Source organism: Seriola dumerili, unplaced genomic scaffold (genome assembly GCF_002260705.1).
Source record: "Seriola dumerili isolate Sdu_G_001 unplaced genomic scaffold, Sdu_1.0 BDQW01000331.1, whole genome shotgun sequence".
NCBI lineage: Eukaryota > Metazoa > Chordata > Actinopteri > Carangiformes > Carangidae > Seriola > Seriola dumerili.
This window is the reverse complement of record NW_019174586.1, coordinates 3,284,676-3,309,328: the sequence shown is the minus strand read 5'-3', so window position 1 is coordinate 3,309,328 and position 24,653 is coordinate 3,284,676. Positions and strand designations below refer to the sequence as shown.

At 37.9% G+C, this 24,653-nt stretch overlaps 3 protein-coding genes across 7 annotated transcripts; 2 read left to right on the top strand and 1 right to left on the bottom strand.

The window, feature by feature from the left end:
* Nucleotides 1-250: 250 nt before the first annotated feature.
* rab41 (RAB41, member RAS oncogene family) lies at nt 251-8,823 on the top strand. 4 transcript variants are annotated; one of them, XM_022760078.1, is made up of 8 exons: nt 251-420; nt 1,567-1,625; nt 3,186-3,239; nt 4,133-4,238; nt 4,542-4,653; nt 5,589-5,682; nt 6,549-6,615; nt 6,815-8,823. In XM_022760078.1, exons 1-8 carry the CDS (start codon nt 342-344, stop codon nt 6,877-6,879), a joined length of 636 nt encoding a protein of 211 aa, XP_022615799.1. In that variant the 5' UTR covers nt 251-341; the 3' UTR covers nt 6,880-8,823. The 4 variants fall into 4 exon arrangements, with proteins under 4 accessions (XP_022615799.1, XP_022615797.1, XP_022615798.1 ...); XM_022760076.1 differs by lacking the exon at nt 5,589-5,682 and adding an exon at nt 5,082-5,175; XM_022760077.1 differs by lacking the exon at nt 4,133-4,238 and adding an exon at nt 3,525-3,630.
* Nucleotides 8,824-10,110: 1,287 nt separating this feature from the next.
* On the top strand, nt 10,111-14,766 carry LOC111232620 (START domain-containing protein 10-like). Its single transcript, XM_022760220.1, has 6 exons — nt 10,111-10,458; nt 10,579-10,726; nt 11,371-11,474; nt 11,636-11,753; nt 11,851-11,903; nt 13,403-14,766. The coding sequence occupies exons 1-6, from the start codon at nt 10,288-10,290 to the stop codon at nt 13,607-13,609; spliced, it is 801 nt and encodes a 266-aa protein (XP_022615941.1). The 5' UTR covers nt 10,111-10,287; the 3' UTR covers nt 13,610-14,766.
* A 326-nt stretch (nt 14,767-15,092) lies between these two features.
* On the bottom strand, nt 15,093-20,210 carry pdzd11 (PDZ domain containing 11). 2 transcript variants are annotated; one of them, XM_022760223.1, is made up of 6 exons: nt 20,173-20,210; nt 19,510-19,617; nt 18,684-18,824; nt 18,448-18,546; nt 17,650-17,710; nt 15,093-16,520 (listed from the first exon to the last, which is right to left on the bottom strand). In XM_022760223.1, the coding sequence occupies exons 2-6, from the start codon at nt 19,600-19,602 to the stop codon at nt 16,486-16,488; spliced, it is 429 nt and encodes a 142-aa protein (XP_022615944.1). In that variant the 5' UTR covers nt 19,603-19,617; nt 20,173-20,210; the 3' UTR covers nt 15,093-16,485. The 2 variants fall into 2 exon arrangements, with proteins under 2 accessions (XP_022615944.1, XP_022615943.1); XM_022760222.1 differs by lacking the exon at nt 20,173-20,210 and adding an exon at nt 20,081-20,142.
* Nucleotides 20,211-24,653: the final 4,443 nt, after the last annotated feature.

Genomic DNA, 24,653 nt, shown 5'->3' with positions numbered 1-24,653 from the left:
TCTAGCTAAATCTGAGTAACCTAATCGTGCTCGTAGGCCTACCATGTGTGAATGTTCACTCGTTCTGTCTGGCTAAAATCTATGAAAATCCCTTTGCTTGACACATAGATAAATAGCAACAGATTCTTCTCAGAATATGGCCATAGAGTGAGGTTTTCCGTTACCGTTGAAATTTGTTATGTCGTTCAGTTCCTCTTGGTTGCGCTATTTCACTCCTGTATGAATAAGGAAACAATAGCGCTGGCTTGTGCTGGATAAAGATACACTACTTGTCCCTCTCCGGTCTAGACACATCACATCAATAGCCAAGTTAGCTAACTAGCTGTTTATTTTTTAACAAAATGTCAACCACGACCGGCGGCGGTGAGTTTGGCAACCCTCTACGAAAATTCAAGCTCGTCTTTCTGGGCGAACAGAGTGGTAAGCTGGAGATGATGTACTTGGAAGTATGAATTTGGTTGGATGTGAGGGATATGTTTGAGAAGTGGCTAAGATCGGCTAACTAGCTTCTCCGGCTAGCTTGCTGCTGGCTAGGAGGGTAAAGTTACTCACCCAACATCAGCGGCCAGTGAAAATACAAAGCGAGATGTTAATATTTCAGTGTCAATAAGGTGTTTACCTGAGAGTAAGATGACAAAAGGGTGATGGACATGATATTCTTTCTCACTCGCGATGATGTCATTGCAAAGCTAGCAAACGGTAAATGGCTAAACTAGCCAAACATCTCGCTCTTCGTCTTAACGAGAAATTCTTAAAATTAGTCATGCTAACGTTCCAAACCACTGTCGCTTGTGATTTATCTACAGATTGGCTGTTGTCATATTAAAGTAAACGACCTAGTCCTTACTCTGGCCATTAGTTTGTGATGCATCAGCATCATCTCACTAGCGTAATTGTAGTGAAACGTAGCTGGCCAACTACTTTTAGCTAGCAGTGAGCTGTGCTAGATTGAAATACACCAACGTTTTCTTATATGAGCTATTAATCATTACTGAATTGAAACCTTAACGTGGTTGTCAAATTGCTCTTGCTTCCATACAGGATAACCCGTATAAGTCAATGGATTTGTATTAATTCGCTTTATCACTATAGCGTTGTTCAACTCACTAGCTGTTAGCTCCCTACGGCAGCACCTTGCAGAGCCACGTCGGCCAATGGGTTTAGACCAGTCGGCCTTTTCCCCGACCATTTAACGTCAGCTTATGGGGACTGACACCGACATTATCTATACGTGGTTGATTTTGGGAGCGATTGTTCAACATGGCAGTGACAGTTTTCTCTTCTCAAATGAGAGAAATGAATATATTCTTATTTTCCAAATTTTGTGGCTCCACCCATATTGCCAGCTCAGCGTGTGGGTTCAGCAGTCCACATTGCATCAGTAATAACAATTTACTCACTATGTCATATTATTGAGTCATATTGACATTTTTTTTCTTCCTATAATACAGAATTAGAATTGAGATATGTGGGTATTTTATATTATCAATGGAGTTTGATCCTTGATTACCAGGAACAAATTTTAAGGTTGCTATTGTTATATTATATGTTATTGTGTTTGTACAGTTGGGAAGACCTCACTCATCACCAGGTTTATGTATGACAGTTTCGACAACACTTATCAGGTAATAACATATGTTCATCACAATATGACATAGAATTAGTGTGCCAAGACTGAGTATGTTCTAATCAATATTAAATGTGTTTGAGATGTCCTTTTTCATAACAGACTTTAAGACTTCTTAAAAGCAAGTGTAATTAATAGGGTTGGATATCAGCACCCTTCTAAATTCAATTTTGATTCAAAGTCCAGAATCGATTGATTTAGATTCTGTTTTAGATTAGATTCTGTGTCATTAGATAAATGCCATCGTTACGTAAAGCAGAATTTATCCTGGGAAGTTAAATCTCTTTTTACCATCAACAAGTGAGCAACACCATTATTTCTTGAATATAAAACTGTTTGAAGTGTACATTATAGGCTAAATTATAAAAGCATTTCTCGGCTTTGAAGCTACAGATCAAGGATTTCTTTTTTCTTGGCAAATGCATAAGGACCAAAAGATGATAAATCTATATACATCTACATATATTTTTAGGCCTACATATGCAAAACAGCTGAACAAGGATAATACAAACCTATACCATTTACAAGGTTGTCATCACTATGCATAATACTATCCCATGGACCATCAGTAGCAGATGCTTCAACTAAGTACAGACATCCACTTTAATGATCAGATTGAGTGCAGACAGGGCAGACACTGAAAGTCTGCTCACTAATTCATCTGCACTGTTTGTTTAGACAACACATCAGCCTGATATCTGCACACAGCTGATTGGCTAGAGTTAGCTACCCAACAGGGACTGACTGAAAAAAGTAGAATCCACACACTGTTCAGTGGATTTCTACAGTTTCCTCATAGGCAGGGATAATATCTCTTTAGCAAACACAAGCAAAGCTCACATCAGTGGGCAGTCTTTTTTTTTTCAGTTTATCCCTCTCATAGATGCAATCTCTAGATTTGATACTCACCATCCTGAATCACGACAGTCCCATAAAGTGTGGTGGGTTCACACAGACTATAATTGTTCACATTACACATTTTACATGACTGTCTTGATTCAAGGTGGCTCATATATCATCTATATTACTTTTTAACTTAAATTTTTCTTTTATGTATACATTATCATAACTTGATTTCCACAAAATAGATATTTTACACAACATGCATCCCCATCTGAACCACTTGCAACAAGTAACCAGTGTATACACACAACAAAGCACAGACACACAGGTTTACTGAGAGAAGTGGCAAATATAAAGATTCATCTTGGGATTTTAAGAATTTATATATATATCAAATGATTTATTTTTTATCCAATCCGTAGTAATTAACGTAATTTAATTATGACTTTTGTATGATCTTTTGACTCCACATCCTTTAAGATGACTTACCGGCATGGTCTAAGTGAGCACCTAAATGGAACAGAGTCATTGTTAATGTTATTAGCTTCACTTAGTTCCTATGAGAAGTCAAATGTTGTGAAAAAGGTCTGTAGGTAATGTTTAATATAAAATATGGTCAAACTCATTTGTCTAATAATTCTTCCTAGATGAAGATGTGATACATTGCCAAGTATTGTACCTACAACAATATTTTAATGGAATGATTGTATTTCAGGCAACAATTGGCATTGACTTTTTGTCAAAAACCATGTACCTAGAAGATCGCACGGTAAGCCCTGTATATTTTATTGTAATTCTCATCATTCCCATTGCCCTAGTTTTAAAACTGCTGGAAAAGCTTAGGGCATGCATCTGCTTTTTATGCAGTAGCCACCATTTATTTCCCTTTCATCATTTCACATTTACATTATCCTAGATTTTACCATTCATTTTGTTAGACATGTTATCATGTTTTTAGTTCCCATTGTTAAGTTTTTGTTTTCCTTCCATCCCCTGGCTGGATCATGAAATGCCCCCCAACCTATTCCCACATTCATTTTGTGGCTGGCCACAGATTCGGCTGCAGCTCTGGGATACAGCCGGACAGGAACGCTTCCGCAGCCTCATCCCCAGTTACATCCGCGACTCAGCTGCTGCTGTGGTGGTTTATGACATAGCCAGTAGGTATCATGGCCTTGCCTCACCTCCTTGTCCTTTGTTTAATATGTGCAAGGGCATAATAGAGCATTTACTATCCTGGCAAACCCAACTGGACAGCATGATGAGGGTATATTCCGGGCTCTTTGCATCAGTTATGGTGATGCTAAGGCATTTCTCCAGCAGTGTCCAGGGGTGGTCTGTGCTTCCTAAATGCTGTCACATATGAGGCTGGTGGAAGGAATAATAGAAAATGTCATCAAATCTCACCTCATGAGCAGAAACAGCCTCTATAATGATTCAGCATGACTTCCTTTTACGCATCTTATTTGCATAACACTGGTCATCTCTGACCCTGCTGCATTTGAATGATTTACCCCATTCCTCCATAAAAGGCCATTTTCATCTCTGCTGCTTGGCTTGCACTTCTTTTATGTCTGCCCTGTTCTCTGTGTTCTTGGTCTGCCTTTCCTCTCTTCATCTCCACCTCCTTGTCCTTTTCTTCTCCTCCGTTCCAATCCTCAGGTCCGGCTCCAGCTTTGGGACACTGCTGGACAGGAGCGTTTTCGTAGCCTAATTCCCAGCTACATCCGTGACTCTACCATTGCTGTGGTTGTTTATGACATCACCAGTGAGTCAGGGCTGTACTCTAACTTTTCAGTAGGGGTCTTTAGCAATTGGAAGGAAACTATCTTGGCATAGTTGATACTTAATGTATTTCTGCTAATAACCTTTAACATCCTCTCAAGTATTTTTTCCTTTTTCAAGCTTCTCTTCTTAATACGTTTCCTTACTGACATATGGCTTTTCTCACATAAGATGTTCTACCTTTTTAACAAAGAGTAATACCTGCCAGTAATACCAAATGTTTTATGTGTTTTTGGGACTGCACATGGCTGATATGTACAGTAATCTTGTGTTTTTGCATCCACAGATCTTAACTCATTCCAACAAACCTCAAAGTGGATTGATGATGTTAGAACAGAGAGAGGAAGTGATGTCATTATCATGCTTGTTGGGAACAAAACAGACTTGGCGGATAAAAGGTACATGGTGGTGAGAGATGAGTGAATGATAATGATTTTCTTATTCTGTTTACAAAGATTGATAAATACATTGTAATTTTATACTTTTACTATGATTTAGAAAATGGGTAGCATCAAGTGTTACAGTATATAAACTCTGCCAAAGCCTGGAATCCCACTTTTCTTCCCTTCAGTGCATCTCATCCAATTTTGACTTTTATCATCCCTCAGTATTTTGCATACTCCAGCCTTTTTTATTAGTGATTTATCTATTTTTATTTCTTATGATTTGATCATATTTCTGTTCTGCCTTTTTTTTTTCCTTTCCTTTACTTTTTTTGTTCCCTTTCCTGGTCTGTTCTATCCATGTCATTTTGAATTTTTTTGTGTTTCCCTCAACACCACACTGAACACCACTCCCTCCCCCTCACTTCCCGGGACCATGGCAGGCAAGTTTCTGTTGAGGCGGCAGAGAGGAAAGCTCGTGAGCTCAATGTGATGTACATAGAGACCAGTGCCAAGGCTGGCTATAACGTCAAACAGGTTGGTGTCTAGCAACAGCAGGTGTAATACTGACAAATGATCTTGACGTTTCCAGCACAGGTCATAACGTCCTGTAGGTCAGGGAGGCCCACCTGCGACGACTCCTCCATTTATTCATTATATGGATCAGAGTGTGGCTGTTGAATGAATGAATGACCTCTGGAGTCGATTTCCTGCTGCCTCATCTTTACTCAGCACAGCAGCTTCTCTCCCTTTGTCTTCCTCTCTGTCTGTCTGTGTTATAACTAAACTAACCTCTCTCTCTCTTTTTCACCAAAACAAGATTCTGTGCTGAGCTCTCTTTGTTTCTCTCTCCATCTCCTCCCTCTCCTTTTGGCCTGTCCTCTTCGCGATGTTTCTTTCCATATCTGTCTGTTCGTCCATCTCCCCCCCTTCTGCTTTTACCTGAGCAGACAGATCACCACGGAGGAGGGCGAGCAGAGAGCTAAGGAACTGAATGTCATGTTCATTGAAACCAGCGCAAAGACTGGCTACAATGTCAAACAGGTAGAGATTCTGCTCTCTCAGGGTAGTTGAGCTCAATCTGCCCTCAGAGTGTACAGTTAACTCTTTCCGCCTCCTTTTCCCCTCTCGTGGCTCATCATGACACGTCTTAGCATTCTCAGTACATACTGCTGTATCAGTTGTGTTTTCCCCCCACAGGCTTATCAGTTCACTTGTTCTGCACAGCTTTACTGCTACTTTGTTCATTTTTGACCAAAATCTTCTTGTCTGGTTCACTAAAACCTCTGCCGCTTTGAAATTGTTTCTGTGAATATGATGGATTTGCTCAGTGGAGGAGGTTAGCACGGCAACCTTCACTTTCATGCTCTTATCTCAACCAGCAATTACAGTCACATTTTGTATCACTGCTTTAACTGCTTCTTGTGTTTGCCTGTTATTCAATGAAATATCCTATTTAGGAGTGACCACTTTCTGTCTGTGCTGTATATAGCTCATTTGACAGTAGGGCTGGGTGATATGATGATATAAACAAAAAAAACTAGTCAGTAGGCATAAATATTTCAATGCTTTTTACACCAAGTGCACCATCCCACCAAATATCTCTTGGTGTATGTGGCCATTGTGGGTATTGTTAAAAATTGGTACTTTAAATTTTTCAGACACTGAAGTAGACAAAAACAGACTTTGCTGGCGGGTTATTTTATGTATAAACAGTTTCTATGTTGCATTTTCAGAAGAATTACAATATCAGCATATTTCAGTGTCAAAAATAAAATGAAATTACATTTACCTTAATAGAAGATTTTATCCATATCATCCACCCCTATTTGAATGCATTTTACTTTAGATGGCAGTCTGGTACTGTGAGTCCTTTTTCAAATGTGTCTAATTCCCACTTTGTTTTATAGCTGTTCCGTCGTGTTGCTGCTGCATTGCCAGGGATGGATAGCACACCAGAGAAAAGCAAAGAGGACAGTATCCTTTTTAAAGTTGCTTTCAACAGATACTGTCACACTGTTAAGTATTGTTATTTTTGCTAAGGCTTTATTACTTTAATGGTAGGAAATGAAGAATGAACGTTGACTGTTAAGATTGCAGCCAGATTGCTCTGCAGAAAATACTGAAGTGAAATTTGCTAATTCATGTGTGATGTTGCTTAACCAAGCCCTCTCAGTGATCGACATTAAACTGGAGAAACAGCCAGAGATGACTGTCACCGAGAGCAGCTGCTCATGCTAGTACACCTCACCCTCACCCAGCCTGTCTCCTCCCCACCAACAGCTTGTCTCTCAGTGGCCACTCTCTCCACCCTTGGCGCACTGCCATTGGGATGGAGGACCTGTTGTTTGTTTTTTTTCCCTTTTCAACTCAGTGACTTTTCAGAGTAACCGTGTGGATGTGCATTACTGTATTGAAACAGATTATCTGGGGAAAAAATGGTTCAAAAGTAAACATTTAAAACAAGGAATAAGTTACATGATATGTTGAGATTTTCATCCAGTTGCATGGCATTATATAGGATTGCCGACTGACATAGCTAACCGCTCATGAGTTATTGCACAGTTCAGAATCTTAGTGCTGTTACTCTTGTCATTGTTGTAAAGTAAAACTGCTTGGGATTAATTCAAAGACTCTGCAAGGTTGAGTTACCAGCCCATTGTATTTTACTTTTTTTTTATTTCATTATCATCTGAGATAGTGTTGTATGTCTCAGATAACTGATTATTTTTGGACTTTGTCTTATTTTGAGGAAGACGAGACAGGATCTTACCAGTGAAATTATGTCATTGCTAACCATCATATTAACACATTAGGCTCAAATGAACCCTTTATATTGAAGAGGGTCAGTGGTCCACTCATTGGGTATCATTTATACCTAATACATCTGTAGGCTTAAACTGCCTCATACAACAGCATGTTAGTAGACCAAATTTATATCATTTGAGACCTTATTTAAAACATTGCTGCAAAAGGGATGTGTTACCAAGTCTATTTTCATTTTAAAGGGAAGCCATCCCGAGTTGATAAGAATGGCTACTAACTTGAAACTATGTCTGCATTAAAACTATAGCAACTGTCTTTCCAGTGTTAAATTAGCTGCACGCATACTAACACGTCTGAGGAGGAGATTTCAGTTATTAGATGCCCCTGTTGTATGAAATAAAAAGAGCCAGTGTTTAGTTTTTCCATGCTGATGGAAAGTTGTCACTTTGGTCGCTATGACGTACCCACTCATTGATAATTTGTGTTGTGTTGATTACACTATTGCAAGAACATGCAGCATGCTCACTCATGCAGGATTTATATGGATAAGAACACAGATGCCTTGCTTGTTTGTTCACCAACGTTGTGCACTGAATCAAGCCACAATATTGTAAAATATAAAAGAAGCCTGCTGACTGGTTCATGGCTTCTCTCGTTGTTTTGTAGAGCTGGTAGATAAAGAGTTCGTCTTCAGATACAGCTAACGCTTACTAACACCCTTGCTGTAAAAAGTGCAGAGAAGTTAGTTGCAGTATCCTTTTGCTGTATTGCTATTGCCTGTGTAGGACTGTTGGTTTTATGTGTTTATTTATTTTGTAACTTGGACATACAGATAACATTGTACGCTTGACCAAAAGTACAGATGCTGACACGCATGTTGAAAATTTATTTTATTTATTGTTTGCGTGTCTGCTGGGACTCCACCTAAAGGCGATGTTGATGCCTGGTAAAGTTTTGTCCTGTCACACTGCAAGAAATTACTTTTTGCAGTGTGTGTAGTCAGTAGTTTGGTTTACATTCGCAGGTAAAGGCTGCACCATCTTCAGACACACACACGCACACACACACACACACAGTGAAACACAAACCAACTAACTAGCCATAGCACAACAAAAGACACTGGTCATTTGCTGTAGCTTGTTTTGAAATGTCAGCGTTTTAAAAATGGATTTAAAAATTTAAGTATTTAATTACATCAAACAACCATTTTAACATGAGCAGCTCTTCTATTACTTGTCACTGACTAAATACGCAGCTTTGTGCTATTCTGAATTGTGTCTGTCCATTTGAAATATGCTGTCTACTCGTGTTTAGCAACGTTTGTGTGAATAATGTACTATTACTATCTGATGTATAAAAAGGAGAGTTAATGAAACACAAGTGTAGGCCTATCACGTGGAATAAAATAAAGATATTTCACCAAAATGTTGGCATCTCTGATCCCTGTCTTTATGAAGCACTGCTGTAGGAAAAAGTACGCTTACAGATTATTTGGTGTCAGTCGTATGGTAGGTTTTTAATTCTCTTATTTCACATGCTATGGGTCAACAAATTATCATATGTTCTGTTTGTCAGCACAGTTAATAAAATACAGTATCTGAGTTCAAGGTGAGAAACCCGTCATGTAGGTGTGTGTGTCACACTTGGCAAAGTAAGACAAACCACTCAGTCAATAACTTACAGGCATGAAGTGTTACAACAGGAAGGTGTGGCCAAGTATGAAAGTTAGGTTGCATTACACACAATTACACGGCTACTTTGCTGCGTCATCTTTGGCCAAAAGCTGTTGAAAGCATGTGTTGAAAAATTGAATGTATTAACTGGGGTTTCATAAATGTATTAGTTTTAATTGTCCTAGTGAGTACATTTTGTCCTCACTACATCAAAGGACTGTTTGAAGGTTAAAGTTAAACTTAGGGTGAGGCCTGGGAAGGGCATGTGCAATGTTATAGGTTAAGAGCTAGAGGATGCACTATAGTCAACGCGCGTCGATATACACACAAATATACGTGTGTCTGTATGTGTGAGAGTTTGCTACACATGGAAAGAAATGTAAAACTTATTAAGCATAGTAATACACACATGAATTTCCCCTAGTGGATAAATAAAGTATCTGTCTATCTATCTATCTAATAATATATACTCTAACATATAGTTGAGACTTGGAAAATTCCACAATTTCAGTAGAGTATTATTTTATTATTTTTGTTGTCTTTTTAAATTCATTTAAATTAAATTAATTCTTACATTTAAATTCAATTTAATTTTTTTTATTTTATTTTAATTAGGACATTTAATGAAGAGTTGTTAAAACTGACTATAGGACCAGTCTAAGAGGGTTCATTCAGGTCTACGAAAGGTCTAAATGTAGGCTACTTTTATTGTATCACATTTAAAGTCGTGATGATACTCTGGAGTCATGAGCAATTCGCACCTACCCACTCCCCGAGCATCCCACAGTGTTCAGCCCACTACAGTGAATGTACTTCTGTTTGTATCCCTCACACTTTCTGAAAACAAAACACCACCAGTGTTCGTTTTCTGAACTCGTCATCGCCTCTGGTATCAGTTTCGACGTATAGTAGCTGTAATGATGCGGTGTGAGTTTTGCTGTAGTACTCTTTGAGGGCGGGGCACACCTGCCCAGCACACCTGGTCTCAGGAAGTACTGTGAAGTATTTGAAGGCATGGCTCAGGAATGGAACACAAAAATCCCGCTCGACTCGCTAGGTGAGTGTGCTCGCATATATTCGTGTCGCCAGAGACAAACGACTGCACAAGTCAAACACACTCTGAACTGAGCGGGTTGCTTTGCGTGTGACACTTTTCTTTTTTGGATTTTTTTTATTAAAGCAAAGGAAGTGTTTTTTAAGATACTCAAATATGTCTGTTTTGAGTATTTTGCCTGATGAGGCGGTGTTTGCTGACTTCAGAAATCAGTGTTTATCAACGGACAACTGGATGAGCAAGTATGATAAAAGTGAGATGGAAGTGTGGGTCGAACACCCACCTGCGAATAGAGGAAATCACGAACCTAAAATCCACAAGATCAAGGTAAGGTCACTTTCACACTAACTTTCCACACATTGGGTTATCACACTTGACTCTGGGTGGTGTACTGTGAACTTGGCCTATTTTCCATTGTGTGTACATATATATGTGTTTGTGTTTCAGTGTAAAATGACGATTAAAGATGTATCGGCTGCGACCATGTACGACGTCATTCACGATGGACAGTACCGTAAGAAGTGGGACCCCGCCATGTTGGACAGTTTTGACATTGCCCGGCTCTCTGCTAACGCTGATGTGGGCTACTACTCATGTGAGGACTCCTGGTTATTGTATCTCATCACATTCTTCTGTGTTTTTCCCCCGTAGAAACACGTCAGTCCACAGTGTAGGCCTGACTCAGTTTCACCTGTTGTGCACTGGAAACACAAACACTGAAAAGATAAAGTGTAGTAGATTTTGATAACATTTTAGGATTTTGTACTTCTTTGGAAGAATAGTACCAATTTGTGATTGAAATAGTACTATTCGGTGACTTGACCTGATTTTTTGATACAATAACTACAATAGGCTACACCTCAATGATTTCTTTAAGCATTGTGTTCCTCATAAATAATAGAGTAAAATGGACCTTTGTTTTGAGTCATAGTGAAATACAAACAACACCACCACTATTTTCCCATCAGCAAGCACTTCAACTCATTATCCTCTTAAACGCACCCATGGTGCATTTGTGTCGTCGCTTTTAACCTCCATTTCTAATTTATTAGAAAAGTTTTTTTCTCCTTTTCTAAGCTACTGAAGCCCTCAGGGATGAAATGTGAGCGGCCTCTTGTTCCACCAGTGTATTTATTGTCATAACAAGGGTGCACTTGTAGAGTCTAATTGAAGAACTGAACGAATAAAGGAAATCTAACACAATATAATCTGATTTTTATCTGTTTTTTTCCTCTGCAGGGCTTTGTCCAAAGCCAATAAAGAACAGAGATGTGGTGACACTGCGTTCGTGGCAGGTGACGGATGACGAGTACATTATCATTAATTTCTCCGTCAAACACCCGGTAGGCCACCTCCTCCCACTCCCAGGCACATAGCAACCACTGTCTTTAAATGCACCATTTCTATAACTCTCTGACACCTATAGTGCTATCTAAATAGATAGTGTCACATTGCCTAACTTTTTTTCCTCATTTTTCTGCAAACTGTTTTGATTCATTTACAGAAATACCCGCCTCGCAGTGACATTGTGAGGGCCATTTCCATCCTCACTGGCTATTTTATCAAGCCCACAGGACCAAATAGCTGTACTTTCATTTACCTTTCACAGGCTGACCCCAAAGGTAAGACCATAACCAACAATTAAATTGTTCAGTTCAGATTGAAAATTCTTTCTTAATATTTTTAGAGCTGTTTTTAAAGTTTATCTCTCTGCTCTAGGTTCTCTTCCAAAGTGGGTGGTAAACAAAGCATCTCAAGTTCTTGCCCCCCGGGTATGTAACATTACACAAGTGTTGTCCCTAACTGTTTGCAGCAAAGGTTTTATTTACTTGTACTTAACATTGAAAGTGATAAAGTCAAGATACATGAACTGTGTATCAGGATGTTTCATTTTGTAGTCATGTGTGTCCACGAGGTGAGAAGTGTGCAAGAGGTGTGTGCGCATAAGGTAGTGAGGGTTTCATGTGTTTTAAAGGACAATGGTAACCATAGAAACCCAATTTTAAGGGCCTGGCCCGGTACAGTTGCTGACAAAGGAGTATCTCAGCTCGAGTTGTTGCTCTCTCTCCCGGCAGAACTCGTTCGCCAGGTTTCATATCCTTCGCAGATTGAAAGTATTTAGACCAAAGTGTATCTCTGTGTGTGCGTGTGTGTGAGAGAAAGTCTGCCGCTGACAGACTTGTGCCTTTTTAACTAGACAGAAACATTGACCTTCTTTACCTAGTAACAGTGATTTCTGTGAAAAAACATTATAAGGCAAGAATACGTAACTTTGGCTAAGAATGGAAAATAATTGAATCTTAATTGTAGAGCACTTTTAATTGCTTTCAGACTGTAAATAAAACAAGTATATAAAATAAACAGTAAGCTAATAGGTTATGAAATAAAATAAGAACCTGAACAGAGTAAAATATTAAAAGATGACAAAACAATTCACAGCAGTTGTTGGGAAAGTAGTTATGAAGACTTGCAGGATTTCACATGGTTTCTTCAGGAGAGGAGCGCTTACTTGTTTGTGACTGGTGTTGGACTGCAACTTGAAAAGATTTTTATTATCAATTTAATCAACTAATCTTTAAGCTATAAAATAAAAATGACTGTAATTCCCAGCAGCCAAGGTGACAGTTTTATCCAACCAACAGTCCAAAATCCAAAGATCTTCATTTTACTTTTACAAAAGGCTAAAAAGAAAAAGGTAATGTTTACATTTGAGTCAGAGACCAGTGAATTTATGGCATTTGTTGCAAAAAAAAAATTGATTTTAAATAATCATTGATTATCCAATTAATCATTTCAACACTAAACTGGTAACTATTGATGGCAGGTGAAAAATGATCTATAGATTAAGATACAATGTCCAAAGTGTGTTAAAATCAAGTTAACATACAGTATGAGCACCTCACACTGTAGATAGTTAAACAGTAAGGGCATCCATCCAAGTAAACTGACATTTGCAGGGAGGGAAAGGTCCTCATTTCTTTTTTCTTTTTTGGTTTTAACTTGTATATACTTCTTGCCTACTTCACAGTCGAAGCTGAAAAATAAGATAAACAAGATTACAAGTCTAAATACAATTCATATTATTACGTATTACATTTAGCTTATGAGAACACTGTCAGAGCTGTAAATAGTTTTTCACAATCACTACAACCCGTGTAACTACTGGCTTTATCTTCAGCTTTGTTGACTTAGAATAAAGGTGTGGTATTATCCTCACTGTCGGACTTCAGCCCTCTGATAATCGTATCCTCTCTTGGCCGACTCCTTCCAGGTGATGAAGTGTGTACACAAGGCGGGACAGAACTACCCAGAGTGGAAACAGCAGAACTCTCCCGACCAGAAGCCGTGGTTGTACCCAGAGCAGAACACCCTGGCCATGATGGACCCCGCCGAACTGTTGATACAGAGAGCAGACTCGCTAGAAAACGTGGACGAGTGTTCCAAGGTGGATGCTCAGGACAGCGAGGACAGTAGTTAAATCACATCGCAAGTGATGGGAGGAAGGGCTGGCACAAGCGGGAGAGACTGTATATACTCACAAACACGAAAAGACTTGAGAGCTCCAACTGTGTGATATCGCCCTAATCCTCCGGTTTTCCAAATCAGTGTGCCTTTTGGGATGAGCAAGAGTATGAAGTGTTTACAGCCGTCTTACCAGATGGAAATGAGCACAGATCAAGTTGCCATTCACCTCAGTCTATTTTGAACTAAGCTAATTCAGTGTCCAGTGTTCGCCATGGTGTAATTTCTTTACAGTGTACAGGGTTAGAGGTGTTGGGGTTGAATGTTACAGCACTACTATTTACAATGGCTCCTCTGTCAGGCCTCGTTTAGTTGCAGCTATGAAGAATACACACGAACAAATTTTTTAAATGAGAAGAAAGTCATTGTTCATTAGTGGCTCTTTATAAGGGACTGAAGATTAGGTATTGTCAGTGGTGAAAATGATGTGAAATTTCTGACGCCGCAATTGCTCGTTAAAACGTTATGGAAACCATTTTTGACTTAACCTTGTTTGTTGAATGTTAGATCTGAATAATTGGATCTTGAACTGAACACACTTAAATAGTCACTTTTATTTTGTTAAATCACATTAATATTAGTTACATTGTTTAAAATAGTATTTGCATTAACGTGAGACATATAGAAGGCAAAGGGTTCTTGGTTTGTGCAGCAGCTCTGGGCATCAACCTTGAATCTTAACACAAAATTTTAAGTTTAATCCAAGACACAAAGAAGAAAAAATTCTTCACTGTCATTTGTACATTTGCAACTGATTTTGTTTTTAAATGTGAATTTTATTGCTAAATGTCAGTTAATTTTATTTAGTCACGAGTTAGCATTTATCCTGTATGTCTACCCTCTATATGTAATACAGGAAGACTGTTGAAGGTTCATTGTATTTATGCAGATGTGCAATCAAAGTGTATCCATTGTAATTCTTACAGAAGTTATATACAAAGTGTAGACTTGCATTGACACTCAGGGAGAGGGTCAGCTGTTGATCTCTGATAATGAAAATCTAGTTGGATTGTATTAACATGTGAAATGTACATAGCAAGTCTGCATTTTGTCAGTTGATTATTACTTTACCTGAAGGATTGGAATGACCATAAAGGATACCTTTTTATTTTATTTTATTTATTTATTTGAAGTTACTGTGCCCTCAGATGAAGTCATGATGGAGAAATGATGCTGGAATGAAGCCCTGCAGGCTGAGAGCTTTAGGTTTTTCTGCTTGATATGAACTGTTACATGGTCTTGACTTTAAAAAAAACAGTAAACCTCACAAAGTTAACCTGCTTAGTCACTGTCATTGACTGCATTCCTCTTAAGGTGACCGTCAGTTTCAGTAGAAACCAACCTACAAACTGGAACAAGTCTGTCTACTTGCACCAGAGCAAACCAGTTCATTTCCAGCTCTTTTTCAGGTTCTTCAAGCACACAAAGGCAAAGGTTACTAGAGTTCAAAACTTTTTATTTCTTTTACTTGTCAATGTTAAGTTCTTTTATGAAAAATGATAGTTTCATAATGAGCTCTGGATCATTAAGAAAAACATTTGTCAAATTGGGAAACCAAACATTCCTTTATGAAAATTATTAGTGTACAAAAGAATAAGACAGTGTTAAGATGCAAAGGGCAGGTATTTACATAGGTCTTAACAAATTTATTAATACATGAACTTACTGTATTCTAGCATACTGTAGTAACATCCAGGGGTGTACAACTGCTTTCTATAAACGTTCGAATGTCTGCAGATTTACTTGATGGCCAAAGCTTGCATCTCTTGATTTTACTGATGATCATGTTTTACCAAAGAGGCGAAAATAATAAAAGTGCCAGGCAGATTCTTCTGGATCGCCATCACACACAGATAAACACACGGCACAATGTGCTGTTATCATGCATTTTAACAGCATGTTAGAGGTTATACCTGTCACAGTTTGGCACCTTAAGTAAGTAGTTTATACAATAAATACCTAATATATCATTCAGGCCAGGAGAAGTGTATGTAGACCTTTCCATGTATGAAACAAGAACATAACACTTGACATTATTAAAGTAATGCTGGGTCCTCAATAGCAGTCAATATTTATACAATGGCAGTTGTATGAATATAGTTATACAACTTAATATTTCCCACACAATTACAAATATTTGTTAAAAAAAAAATTTGATGTAGTGTATTCACAGTGATATTGAAAAATCCACTAAATGTTGTGCACTCAACATCATTTGGTCTGACAATATGTGAGGCCATGCTGTATTTGTACCAAACGTGTCAGTGTGTACTGAAATCCAAGTTATATGTACATTTTTTACATGTATATACACCCAATTACCAGTTTATTAGGTACAGTTACAGGTAGTAATATATTTCTCTACCTTATGTCAGTGTCATCAATGCAAATGTGTACAGTACAACTTGATTAAAGTATTATATTTCTAAGACTACAATTGAGACCATTAATTAGGGCTTGAAAAACTATAGAGACAAGGTTCACTCGTTAAATTATGCAGGGTTTTCTAAATGTTATGCTTGACCAGACAATATATATCACTTCTACAAAGCCTTTGTTTATACATCTCTGAATTCCAAGAAAATATGGTGTAGAAATCACTATATATCACAGTAGATAAGAGTGTTCTCGATTATCTGGGTGAGAGGGAGAAACTGAGAATTTAACAGTGTATGTTGTCCTTACATGGAGGACTTTGAATGAGTTTGTTAGTCATACATCAGTCATCCTGAAGCTGAGACAGAATGGAGGCCAGAGTCTGTGGGAGGAGGGTAATGATGTGCAGTGACGTGTCTATCCACTGTCGCTCTCTCTCTCTCTCTTTGCTGCCACCTAGTGTACAGTCCTCTCCTTCTGCCTTTGGTAGTCTTAAAGAAAACAGAGATAACATTACAATGCTGAAGGGGTGTCTTTATGTGATATCATACCAGTGTGGTATAATTCAGTGACTCCAAAGCCAGTTTTTTGTTGTTGAAGACAGGCACTATGATTAGACAGACAGTTATCATGGCTAAAATTATGTGGGTACTGAAACATGCTGGGTCTGCGTTCTGACAAGCTTCAAATTTTTCAGGTTTACCTCTTCAGACTGATATATTGATTATGGAAATATGAACGTTACACTGTAATTTTGATAAAGTATGTAACATATACTGCAGTATTAGTATACTATGCTAAAAGGAACAATCTGAGTTAAATTCAAAATACATTGGAATCTGCTATCATGCCCAAACTAAGCATAACAATTTCCTTTGAGGTGAATAAAGTCTTTTATCGTATTTTATCAAACTTTAGACAATAGCTTAACTATTGATGTTTTCTGATACTGTTTAAGCTTCGTTTGCAACAATAATGTTTGTAAACAAAAGCAAGAAAGCACACTTATGTTTTAAATTGTGATCACTGAAAAAACACACAAATGGCTAACTTTACAAATATAAGTCAAATATGTCAATTGTTGTACATTGATTTTTCAGTTTCTACAAACGACTGGTTGTGCATTTAAAGAAAAACTGCAGAGTGAATCAAAAATATTGACATGCTAAAAAAAATTTAAATAATGAATTCACATACATTGGACAGAAGAAGGGGAAACAGTGACTCCATTAGCACAACAAGTACAAATGCACTTATCATATTGACATGTATTTCTATATTTGAAACCAAATTACACTTATATTTTTTGCCATAATTAAACATTTCTTTCAACTTAATTCTTCTCCCCATATGTACTATGTTCCATGGTTTGAATTTTTTTCTCCAATACCAAACCAACCAACCAAATATAAATTATAAGCTTCAAGTCAGAAACACTTATATATTTTCTATACTATAGATCTACTGTATATATAGTAGAAATAGGATTCATGCCCAATTGTATCACTATATAAATGGTCATTTGCAGTTGCACTGTAAAGCGCAGCTATAGCAGATGTCAAATCTGGAGCACAAACTGTTATTTACATGACTTAGAGTTTTCAAGATTCAATGACTTACTGTAAGGAAAGAAGCGCACCCTCATCAGTATTTCTCGTGCAGTCTTCAGAATCTCAACAGCCTAAAGAGGAAGAAGAAATTCACTTAATGCAATACAAAAAAAGTTTATCACCAATAATAACCACAACTGTTGGGGCAAAATGTTGACAACGATGCCACACTGCATTCACCCTAATAGGGCATTATTTCTATGTGATATTTGCTCCTTCACAGGGAGATAAGGTCAAGAGCCCTGGCAGCTTATTTTAAATATTTAATTAATATTTTTGACATTAGCTTAAATTCTTAAACAGTAATATTTGTATCATGACCACTGCATATTTCAATATTTTAATTGCCACTGGAATATATAATTTGCTAAATGAAATACCAAAATCAAAATGTATGGTCCAATCTTATAGGGAATGGATTTTCGGTGGGTTTTACATTCAAGTCTAATTTCACAGCCAGCTTTGACCATCAAACTCAGAGTTGAAAACATGACAAGAATAGCTTTTATAGATATACATGACCTCTGTGCTGAAGAGTTGTGTTAACATTAACCCATAAACATCCTTCACATTCTTGAATTAAAAATGGTTGCGCCTATGTGTTAAAGCTGCACCTTGAATATGTGCAAACTACTGTGAAGATGACAGAGCACCCAAGTGTGAAGCTGTTCAATATTGTTATACATAGGCAGGGAAAATGTCAGCGACCAACCAAGTAATGTGATTGGAATCATATTATATACTGAAATAATAATGTGTTAATTAAAGTCTGTATGTATCAGAATTTGAAATTACTGCTCTGACTTACTCTTGAGTGCTCTATGTCTTGGAAATCAACCTCATTCACAGAAAGAACCTGGTCTCCCTCTTGTAGTCCTGCTCTGTGTGCATCGGAGTCTGGAACCACCTGGCAACCCATCACATAGGTATACAGAAATTAGTAATCACAATGTGGACATTTTTGAAAGCCAAACAATTAGTCAGCAACACAACAGGTATAAACGGCAGTAAAGGGCATACCATACACTAGGACTAAATACACACCTTGGATATAAAGATTCCTAACTGTGACGCCTTGCCCCCACGGATGTTAAAGCCCAGCTGTGCTCCCGGAGGTTTCTTCAGGACGATGGTGCGAGGTAGGAATTGGGTAAGCTCATTGTTGTAGTCAGGGTGATGAACACGCTACAAACATAGAAAAACCTTGACTTACTGAAAGCAATCTGATCAGAATCAACAACCTACAGGAAATGGTGTTGCAGGACATCACATACCAGAGGATTAAGAACAACCTCAGTGTCTCCTTTTTTGCTTCTTTGCAACTAGGTGGATCAGCAGAAAAGTTATATAACTGAGCATGAAAGCTAACAATCTTTAAATCAGATATTCTGGAAACACTAGATTGATGATTAAAAAAAAACAAAGAAAAACTCAATGTCCAGTTACTGGCTTTTTGCAGAGCTTTCAACTGTACTACAGTCTTCACCTTTGTTGTCGGACATGAGAGCCGTGACCAGTTTTGGTCTGACAGTCGATGTTGTATGTTCCCAGTGTTGATAAAGTCTCTTGTCCAGGAACAAGGATAAATGGGATACAGACTACATCATCTCTGTGAACACCAAAACAAAGTCATTGTCCAGGAGTCAGTGGACAACTAGAGGCATTAAACTCAAACACCAGAGGTTACCTTTAAAGAGTGACAGAGTTACAATCTCACCCTTACATGACATCATGTTATCATGTGACCATAGGTCCTGAGCTCTGCTACCTGTACCATCTCTTCTGTGCCATTCCCAACTGAGAAAACGCCATCCCCTGCTGAAGAGATACAGGTTTAAGCACAGCAGGTTGTTCTATTAAAGTGGCATACCTCTTGTGGAGGTATCCATGCTGGTGGGTTCTCATAAGATGGCAGGAATACCACTGGGAGCTGGTAGTCATCATAAGGAATTTTCTGATCCATTGTTTCTGAAAACACCTGAAGAAAGATAAGTGCACTGTTATGAAAACTTGTTCCCTAAGGTTTAGTGTATGGCTGCTATAGAAGAACACCTTACTGTAAACTAATGCTATATTTATAATAATGCTAGTTACAGCATTAAAACGATGAAAGTATAACTACCGTATAGTACCTCAGCTGCGTTCACATCACATATTTTCTCCACTAGTTACTAAGTTGTACGTAAAAAGGTTTCTGAAGAGTAAACCTGACATATCACAAAAGTGACATAATACAAATAATGATTTGACCGTGAATATATTGATGTACATCATACCATATGACGCAAATTAAAATGAATTGTGCTTTCGCCGAAAGTCGGTAATTTAACTTTGCAATACATAGACGAGATCCTAGCCAATTCTGCAGTTAGCTTAAAAGCTAACTTCGAAACGAACTTACTTTACTCAATTTACAGCTCATTTTAACTAATATTCACTACCATTGTCATCTGAACGCTAACGGTGAAGATACTACATAATTTTCCAAGAGAGAAATGCTGAGTGACTAACATAAAACAACAAATAATCTCACCACAGGCTTGTCTGAAACAGCTAGCAACAAGCACTTCTTCTGTACTAACAATGATTAGCATCTTAGCCATTACCGCCTCCTACTGTCGTGGAGTGGAAATTACTTCTGCCGTCATCAGGTGAGGACTACGGATGCATTGGGAAGATGTATAATAGCTATTATTACAACTTACTTAATAATACATCCATAGTGTGGACACAACTTCTTTGAGATTTGGACATTCTTGACATTACATTGGTGACGTATAAATCTTCTGCAGTTGTTCACATTGTACAATGAGCAAAATAAAGAAACTGTCTAACTAATTAACATAATTCATAAGTGTTCTAGGTTTTTTTCGCTAACCCACAACTGATCGGGAATAAATTTCACAGAATGAAATGAACACTGGAATTATTGCAGGGTCTCGGGATTCATGTATGCAGCTATTCATAAACTTATTAATATGATTAAGGTTACTTAATCTGTTACTTTAGGCATTTATTTATTTATCTTTTTTTATTTATTTATCTATTTTACTTAAATAATAAGGCATAATTTTGGAAGCAGGGTCACATGACTGCTGGGCTGAAGACAGCAGGGGAACATTGTGCTAACTGGGTAGGTGATACAGGTGCCTTGAGTGCTCTTTGTTCTGTGGCCTGAGCTCATTCTCTGTTTGCCCTTCAGTTCAGCTGATTCCCACTATCATTTCACCTCTCCCCCTGTGTGTGTTGTGTTAGTTTCTTTCATTATATTTCCTCAAGTCATGTTTATTTTGTCATTAAGTAGTACATCTAATCTCATCTAATCATCACATTGGTTAGAGTGAGAATTTATTCATGTACTGATTTTCGATTTAGAATTGTTTGTTGCTTTATTCAAGATATATATGATAAAACATTTGTAACTTTGTGTACGCTTTCTGTCATAACTACTCACATCTGACTGCAAGCAAAAGATTAAATACTTTCAAATAGAACCTGCTGTCTGCTTCTCCTGCTTTGCTCATATTCATAAAGAAAAAGGCCAGTATAATCCTACACATACATGTATAGAAAATTACATTGCTATAATGGAATTAGATTTTCATTTTCAAGTTCACATGATCATCTTAACAAAGTCCCCAATAGGCTTCTATAATGACTTTAATATATATAATTTTAGCCTGTTATTCTTCTGCACCAGATACTTTGAGGATGTAACACTATATTATAAGCATGGATTGTGCATTTAAAGAATCTAACCCAATTCAAATTTCTTGTTCCTGTGCGCCAGAACAGATTGGTGAATATTTCTGAACATGCAGCACTATCTTCTAAAGTTAGAGACCAAAGGGAGAACCTTAAAAAGCTTGCTGGCATAGTATACTATAACTATAATTATATATTATGCTTCTCACCAAAACAAAAATTATATACAGTAAATGAGTAAATAAAGGGGAAGAACACCTCCTGTCCTGGGAAGAAGAGTTTCCAGAGGTAAGATTCACTTCAAATATCATTGTTTCCTCTAATAAATATCAGGTTTATATTAGAACACACTGCTCTCTATGATTATTTTTCAGCTGTCTTCTTGGACTGAACTCGGGGCCCTGCAAACTGGCCCAGCGTCAGCCGCCTGGTTGAGGCCATTTGCAGCCAGCTCTGCCGTCTTCACCCAGTGGCCACGTGGTCCAGAGGAACCATGACAATTTGGTGGTCCCTCATCCTCAAGGACACCGATGCCATTAGAGACCAACATCCAGCTCTTTGAATTGAATCAGAGGACTCAGTGGTAAGAGTTTGTCATAAAGCTGTGTTCTTATGTTGTAATCTATACTGTGCTTTATATTTCAATGATAGCTGAAAATCCTAAAACAGCCTGTGCATTCCAGGTGCCTCCCAGACTCTCGCTCCAGCCCTCTCTCTTCATGTCAGATTTATCTAATAGTTAACAAGCAGGCTTTTTCAATGAAAACACAACAGCATTTCTCTTGCCTCAACTTGAAATGCACACACCAGCAAAGATCTTGTTGTCCCCAAGCACATTCTCACAGCCCGAGCCTTTATGTACAACTCTGCAGGCACAGATTTTGCTGCTGAGCCAGATGGAACACTTCCAAAATCTAGCCTTGGTCTGATTAGGACTGCATGTATCATATGTTTCATTGACACAACATAAAATCACACAGGGAACAGGGTTTTACACACTTTACACAGATACTGTTTCCATGTTAAACTTCAAGTCAAAATATACTTCCAAACCCTAAAATAAAACCTTTCATCTCTCTAAGTTATTTGCATATAATTTAAGATTATTACCTTCCTTGAGTCTCTTTCTTGTGTAGAACATAACTTTTACTTTCCCCACAAAAAAATGAAATCCAGAATTCTTCTCCCACATTTTAAATTGAATTGTATCCCATGCCCCACATTTATTTAACAATTCTGACCCCATTTTAATTCTGACCCCAATTCCTATTTGATCCTCCAGATGCAGCCACGCAGCCACTGTAACTCTTATCCAAGAAGTATGTTAGTCTGTCATTAACCATCCTTAGCATGAATGAACAGAGGTATGATGTCAAGGAAAGAGGTCTATAATTTTCCATTTTTCCCTGGTTTCCTTGTTGCTTTTTCCAGCTCACTGGGATTCTTATTTCTTCCCATACTTTCCCTGGTGCAGTCCTCTCTGTTTTAGCCAGGGGCATCTCTATTTATCTATGGACTAGGCTGGAATGGACTCAGACACTATCTTGTCTTATTTTTTTGGGGTCCCCCTACTCCTATTTCTTTCTTTTCTTCTTTTTCTCCTTATGCAATGAGAGTCTATGGCAGCCCCTAGAACTGTCTGTTAAAAAGTTTTGAAATTTGCCACACTGATTGGGAACACTCCCACAATGGTTTTTCAAGTTTCATGTCTGTGCAGGTCAGGTCAAAGTTGGATGTGCGTTCGAACATGTAACTTTTGCAACTGAATTTCTTGAATCAAGCCGAGGTCAGTGCACCCTATGACCTCACTTACCGCCATTTGGATTTTCTGGCATTTTGGATTTTTTTGTAAAAGTGTTTTTTCGTCACACTTCACTAAAATCGGCACAGATGATCTTCAGACCAAGCCTCACAAAAGTTATCACATGGGCTTTTGATTTCCAAAAGCAATCATTTGTCACGGCCAATCACAAATTGTGGTCATATCTCAGCAAAACTTTTCTATATGAAAACGAAACTGTGTACAGGGACTCACTCATCAGGACGTAGCTTAAGAAATCCAGTGCCCTTTGACCTCTAGGGGGCGCTGTAACAACAAAATTAGCATTTTGCCATATAACTGTTGATGTGTTTGCCTTAAAATCAAAATTTCTGTGTCAGGTCGTACTACAGAAGAACCCAAGGCCAAGACATGGCAACTTGTCATGTCAACCTAAATGATGAGGTCGCCACTTCGGATTTTATGTAGAAGTGTTTTTTCGCTATTCCTCAGACAAATTTAAGACCAAGCCTCACAAAAGTTATCACAAGGATTTTTGATTTTCAAAAGCTTTGTCCATCACAGCCAATCGAAAATGGTAATATCATTGAAGAACCTAAGGTTAAGACATGTCATTTTGGTTACACCTGGAACCTCAAACAGGAAGTGAAGTCATACCTTAGCAACAGCTACTCCAGACTAAACTTGGTGCATTGTCTTGGGAACCCATTTTGAGGTAGCCCAAAATTATTAGTGCCAAACCATTTTAGCTAGCGTTTTGCTGGGCTGCTTGGCCCCACATCACTGCTTGCAGCTATATTTATTAAAAGTTTATATGTCCATATTATAATCAGTCTGACTTAGGTAATGTATCTATGACATTTTTCCTGATATTTCTCCTCATAAACATGTATTCTTATCTTATCTCCGTCATTTAAGCACACTGAAATCTTTCATTAACCGTTATTATCATTAACTCCCCCAAAATGTGTTATGCATGATAAAATCCCTGTAGCATGCAACACAGATCTTTTTATGCAAGCTTAATTCTAGTCTCCTACATGGGTTGTAGTAATTCATGACCATTTGCTACTTTCCTACACTTTCGTTTCCTTTGCTTTACAGAAATGACACACCCTGTCCCAACACCATTTGTGCCATCTCTCCTAACTGCAACATACACAAAATCCAGGTTAGGCTTTAACCAGGACTCTTGAATACACACAATGTCTGGTTTTTGTCTTCCACTAATTATTAATTGTATAGTCCTGGCCATGAGCAATCGGGCGTCTCCACTGAAGAATTAAAATTATCAGTAGCATGCTGAATCTTGACTTGACTGCACGCTGAACTCGTCCAGTGTTTCTTCTCACTTCTTCTTCTTAATATTTTGGGTTGATTAACTTTTTCAACACTTATCATTTTCTTTCCTGTACTTCTCTAACACAGAAAGTGTGCCATTTCCTAAGTGCCTTTTCCTAACTAGAAATTTGATTTGTCAGCAAGGGCAACAACAAATAGTTTTCAAACATACAGCAAGCTTAAACCCA

What these genes read in the sequence shown, in the direction of transcription:
- rab41 (XM_022760078.1), top strand. Translation starts at nt 342, where the DNA reads ATGTCAACCACGACCGGCGGCGGTGAGTTTGGCAACCCTCTACGAAAA. An exon ending in GTTTCGACAACACTTATCAG is followed by an intron (nt 1,626 to 3,185) that starts GTAATAACATAT and finishes ATTGTATTTCAG; the next exon opens with GCAACAATTGGCATTGACTT. An exon ending in ACAGACTTGGCGGATAAAAG is followed by an intron (nt 4,654 to 5,588) that starts GTACATGGTGGT and finishes TTACCTGAGCAG; the next exon opens with ACAGATCACCACGGAGGAGG.
- LOC111232620 (XM_022760220.1), top strand. Translation starts at nt 10,288, where the DNA reads ATGTCTGTTTTGAGTATTTTGCCTGATGAGGCGGTGTTTGCTGACTTC. An exon ending in CTAAAATCCACAAGATCAAG is followed by an intron (nt 10,459 to 10,578) that starts GTAAGGTCACTT and finishes TTTGTGTTTCAG; the next exon opens with TGTAAAATGACGATTAAAGA. An exon ending in CTCAAGTTCTTGCCCCCCGG is followed by an intron (nt 11,904 to 13,402) that starts GTATGTAACATT and finishes GACTCCTTCCAG; the next exon opens with GTGATGAAGTGTGTACACAA.
- pdzd11 (XM_022760222.1), bottom strand. An exon ending in CATGGATACCTCCACAAGAG is followed by an intron (nt 18,825 to 19,509) that starts GTATGCCACTTT and finishes CTATGTTTGTAG; the next exon opens with CGTGTTCATCACCCTGACTA. An exon ending in AAGACATAGAGCACTCAAGA is followed by an intron (nt 17,711 to 18,447) that starts GTAAGTCAGAGC and finishes CTTCCTCTTTAG; the next exon opens with GCTGTTGAGATTCTGAAGAC.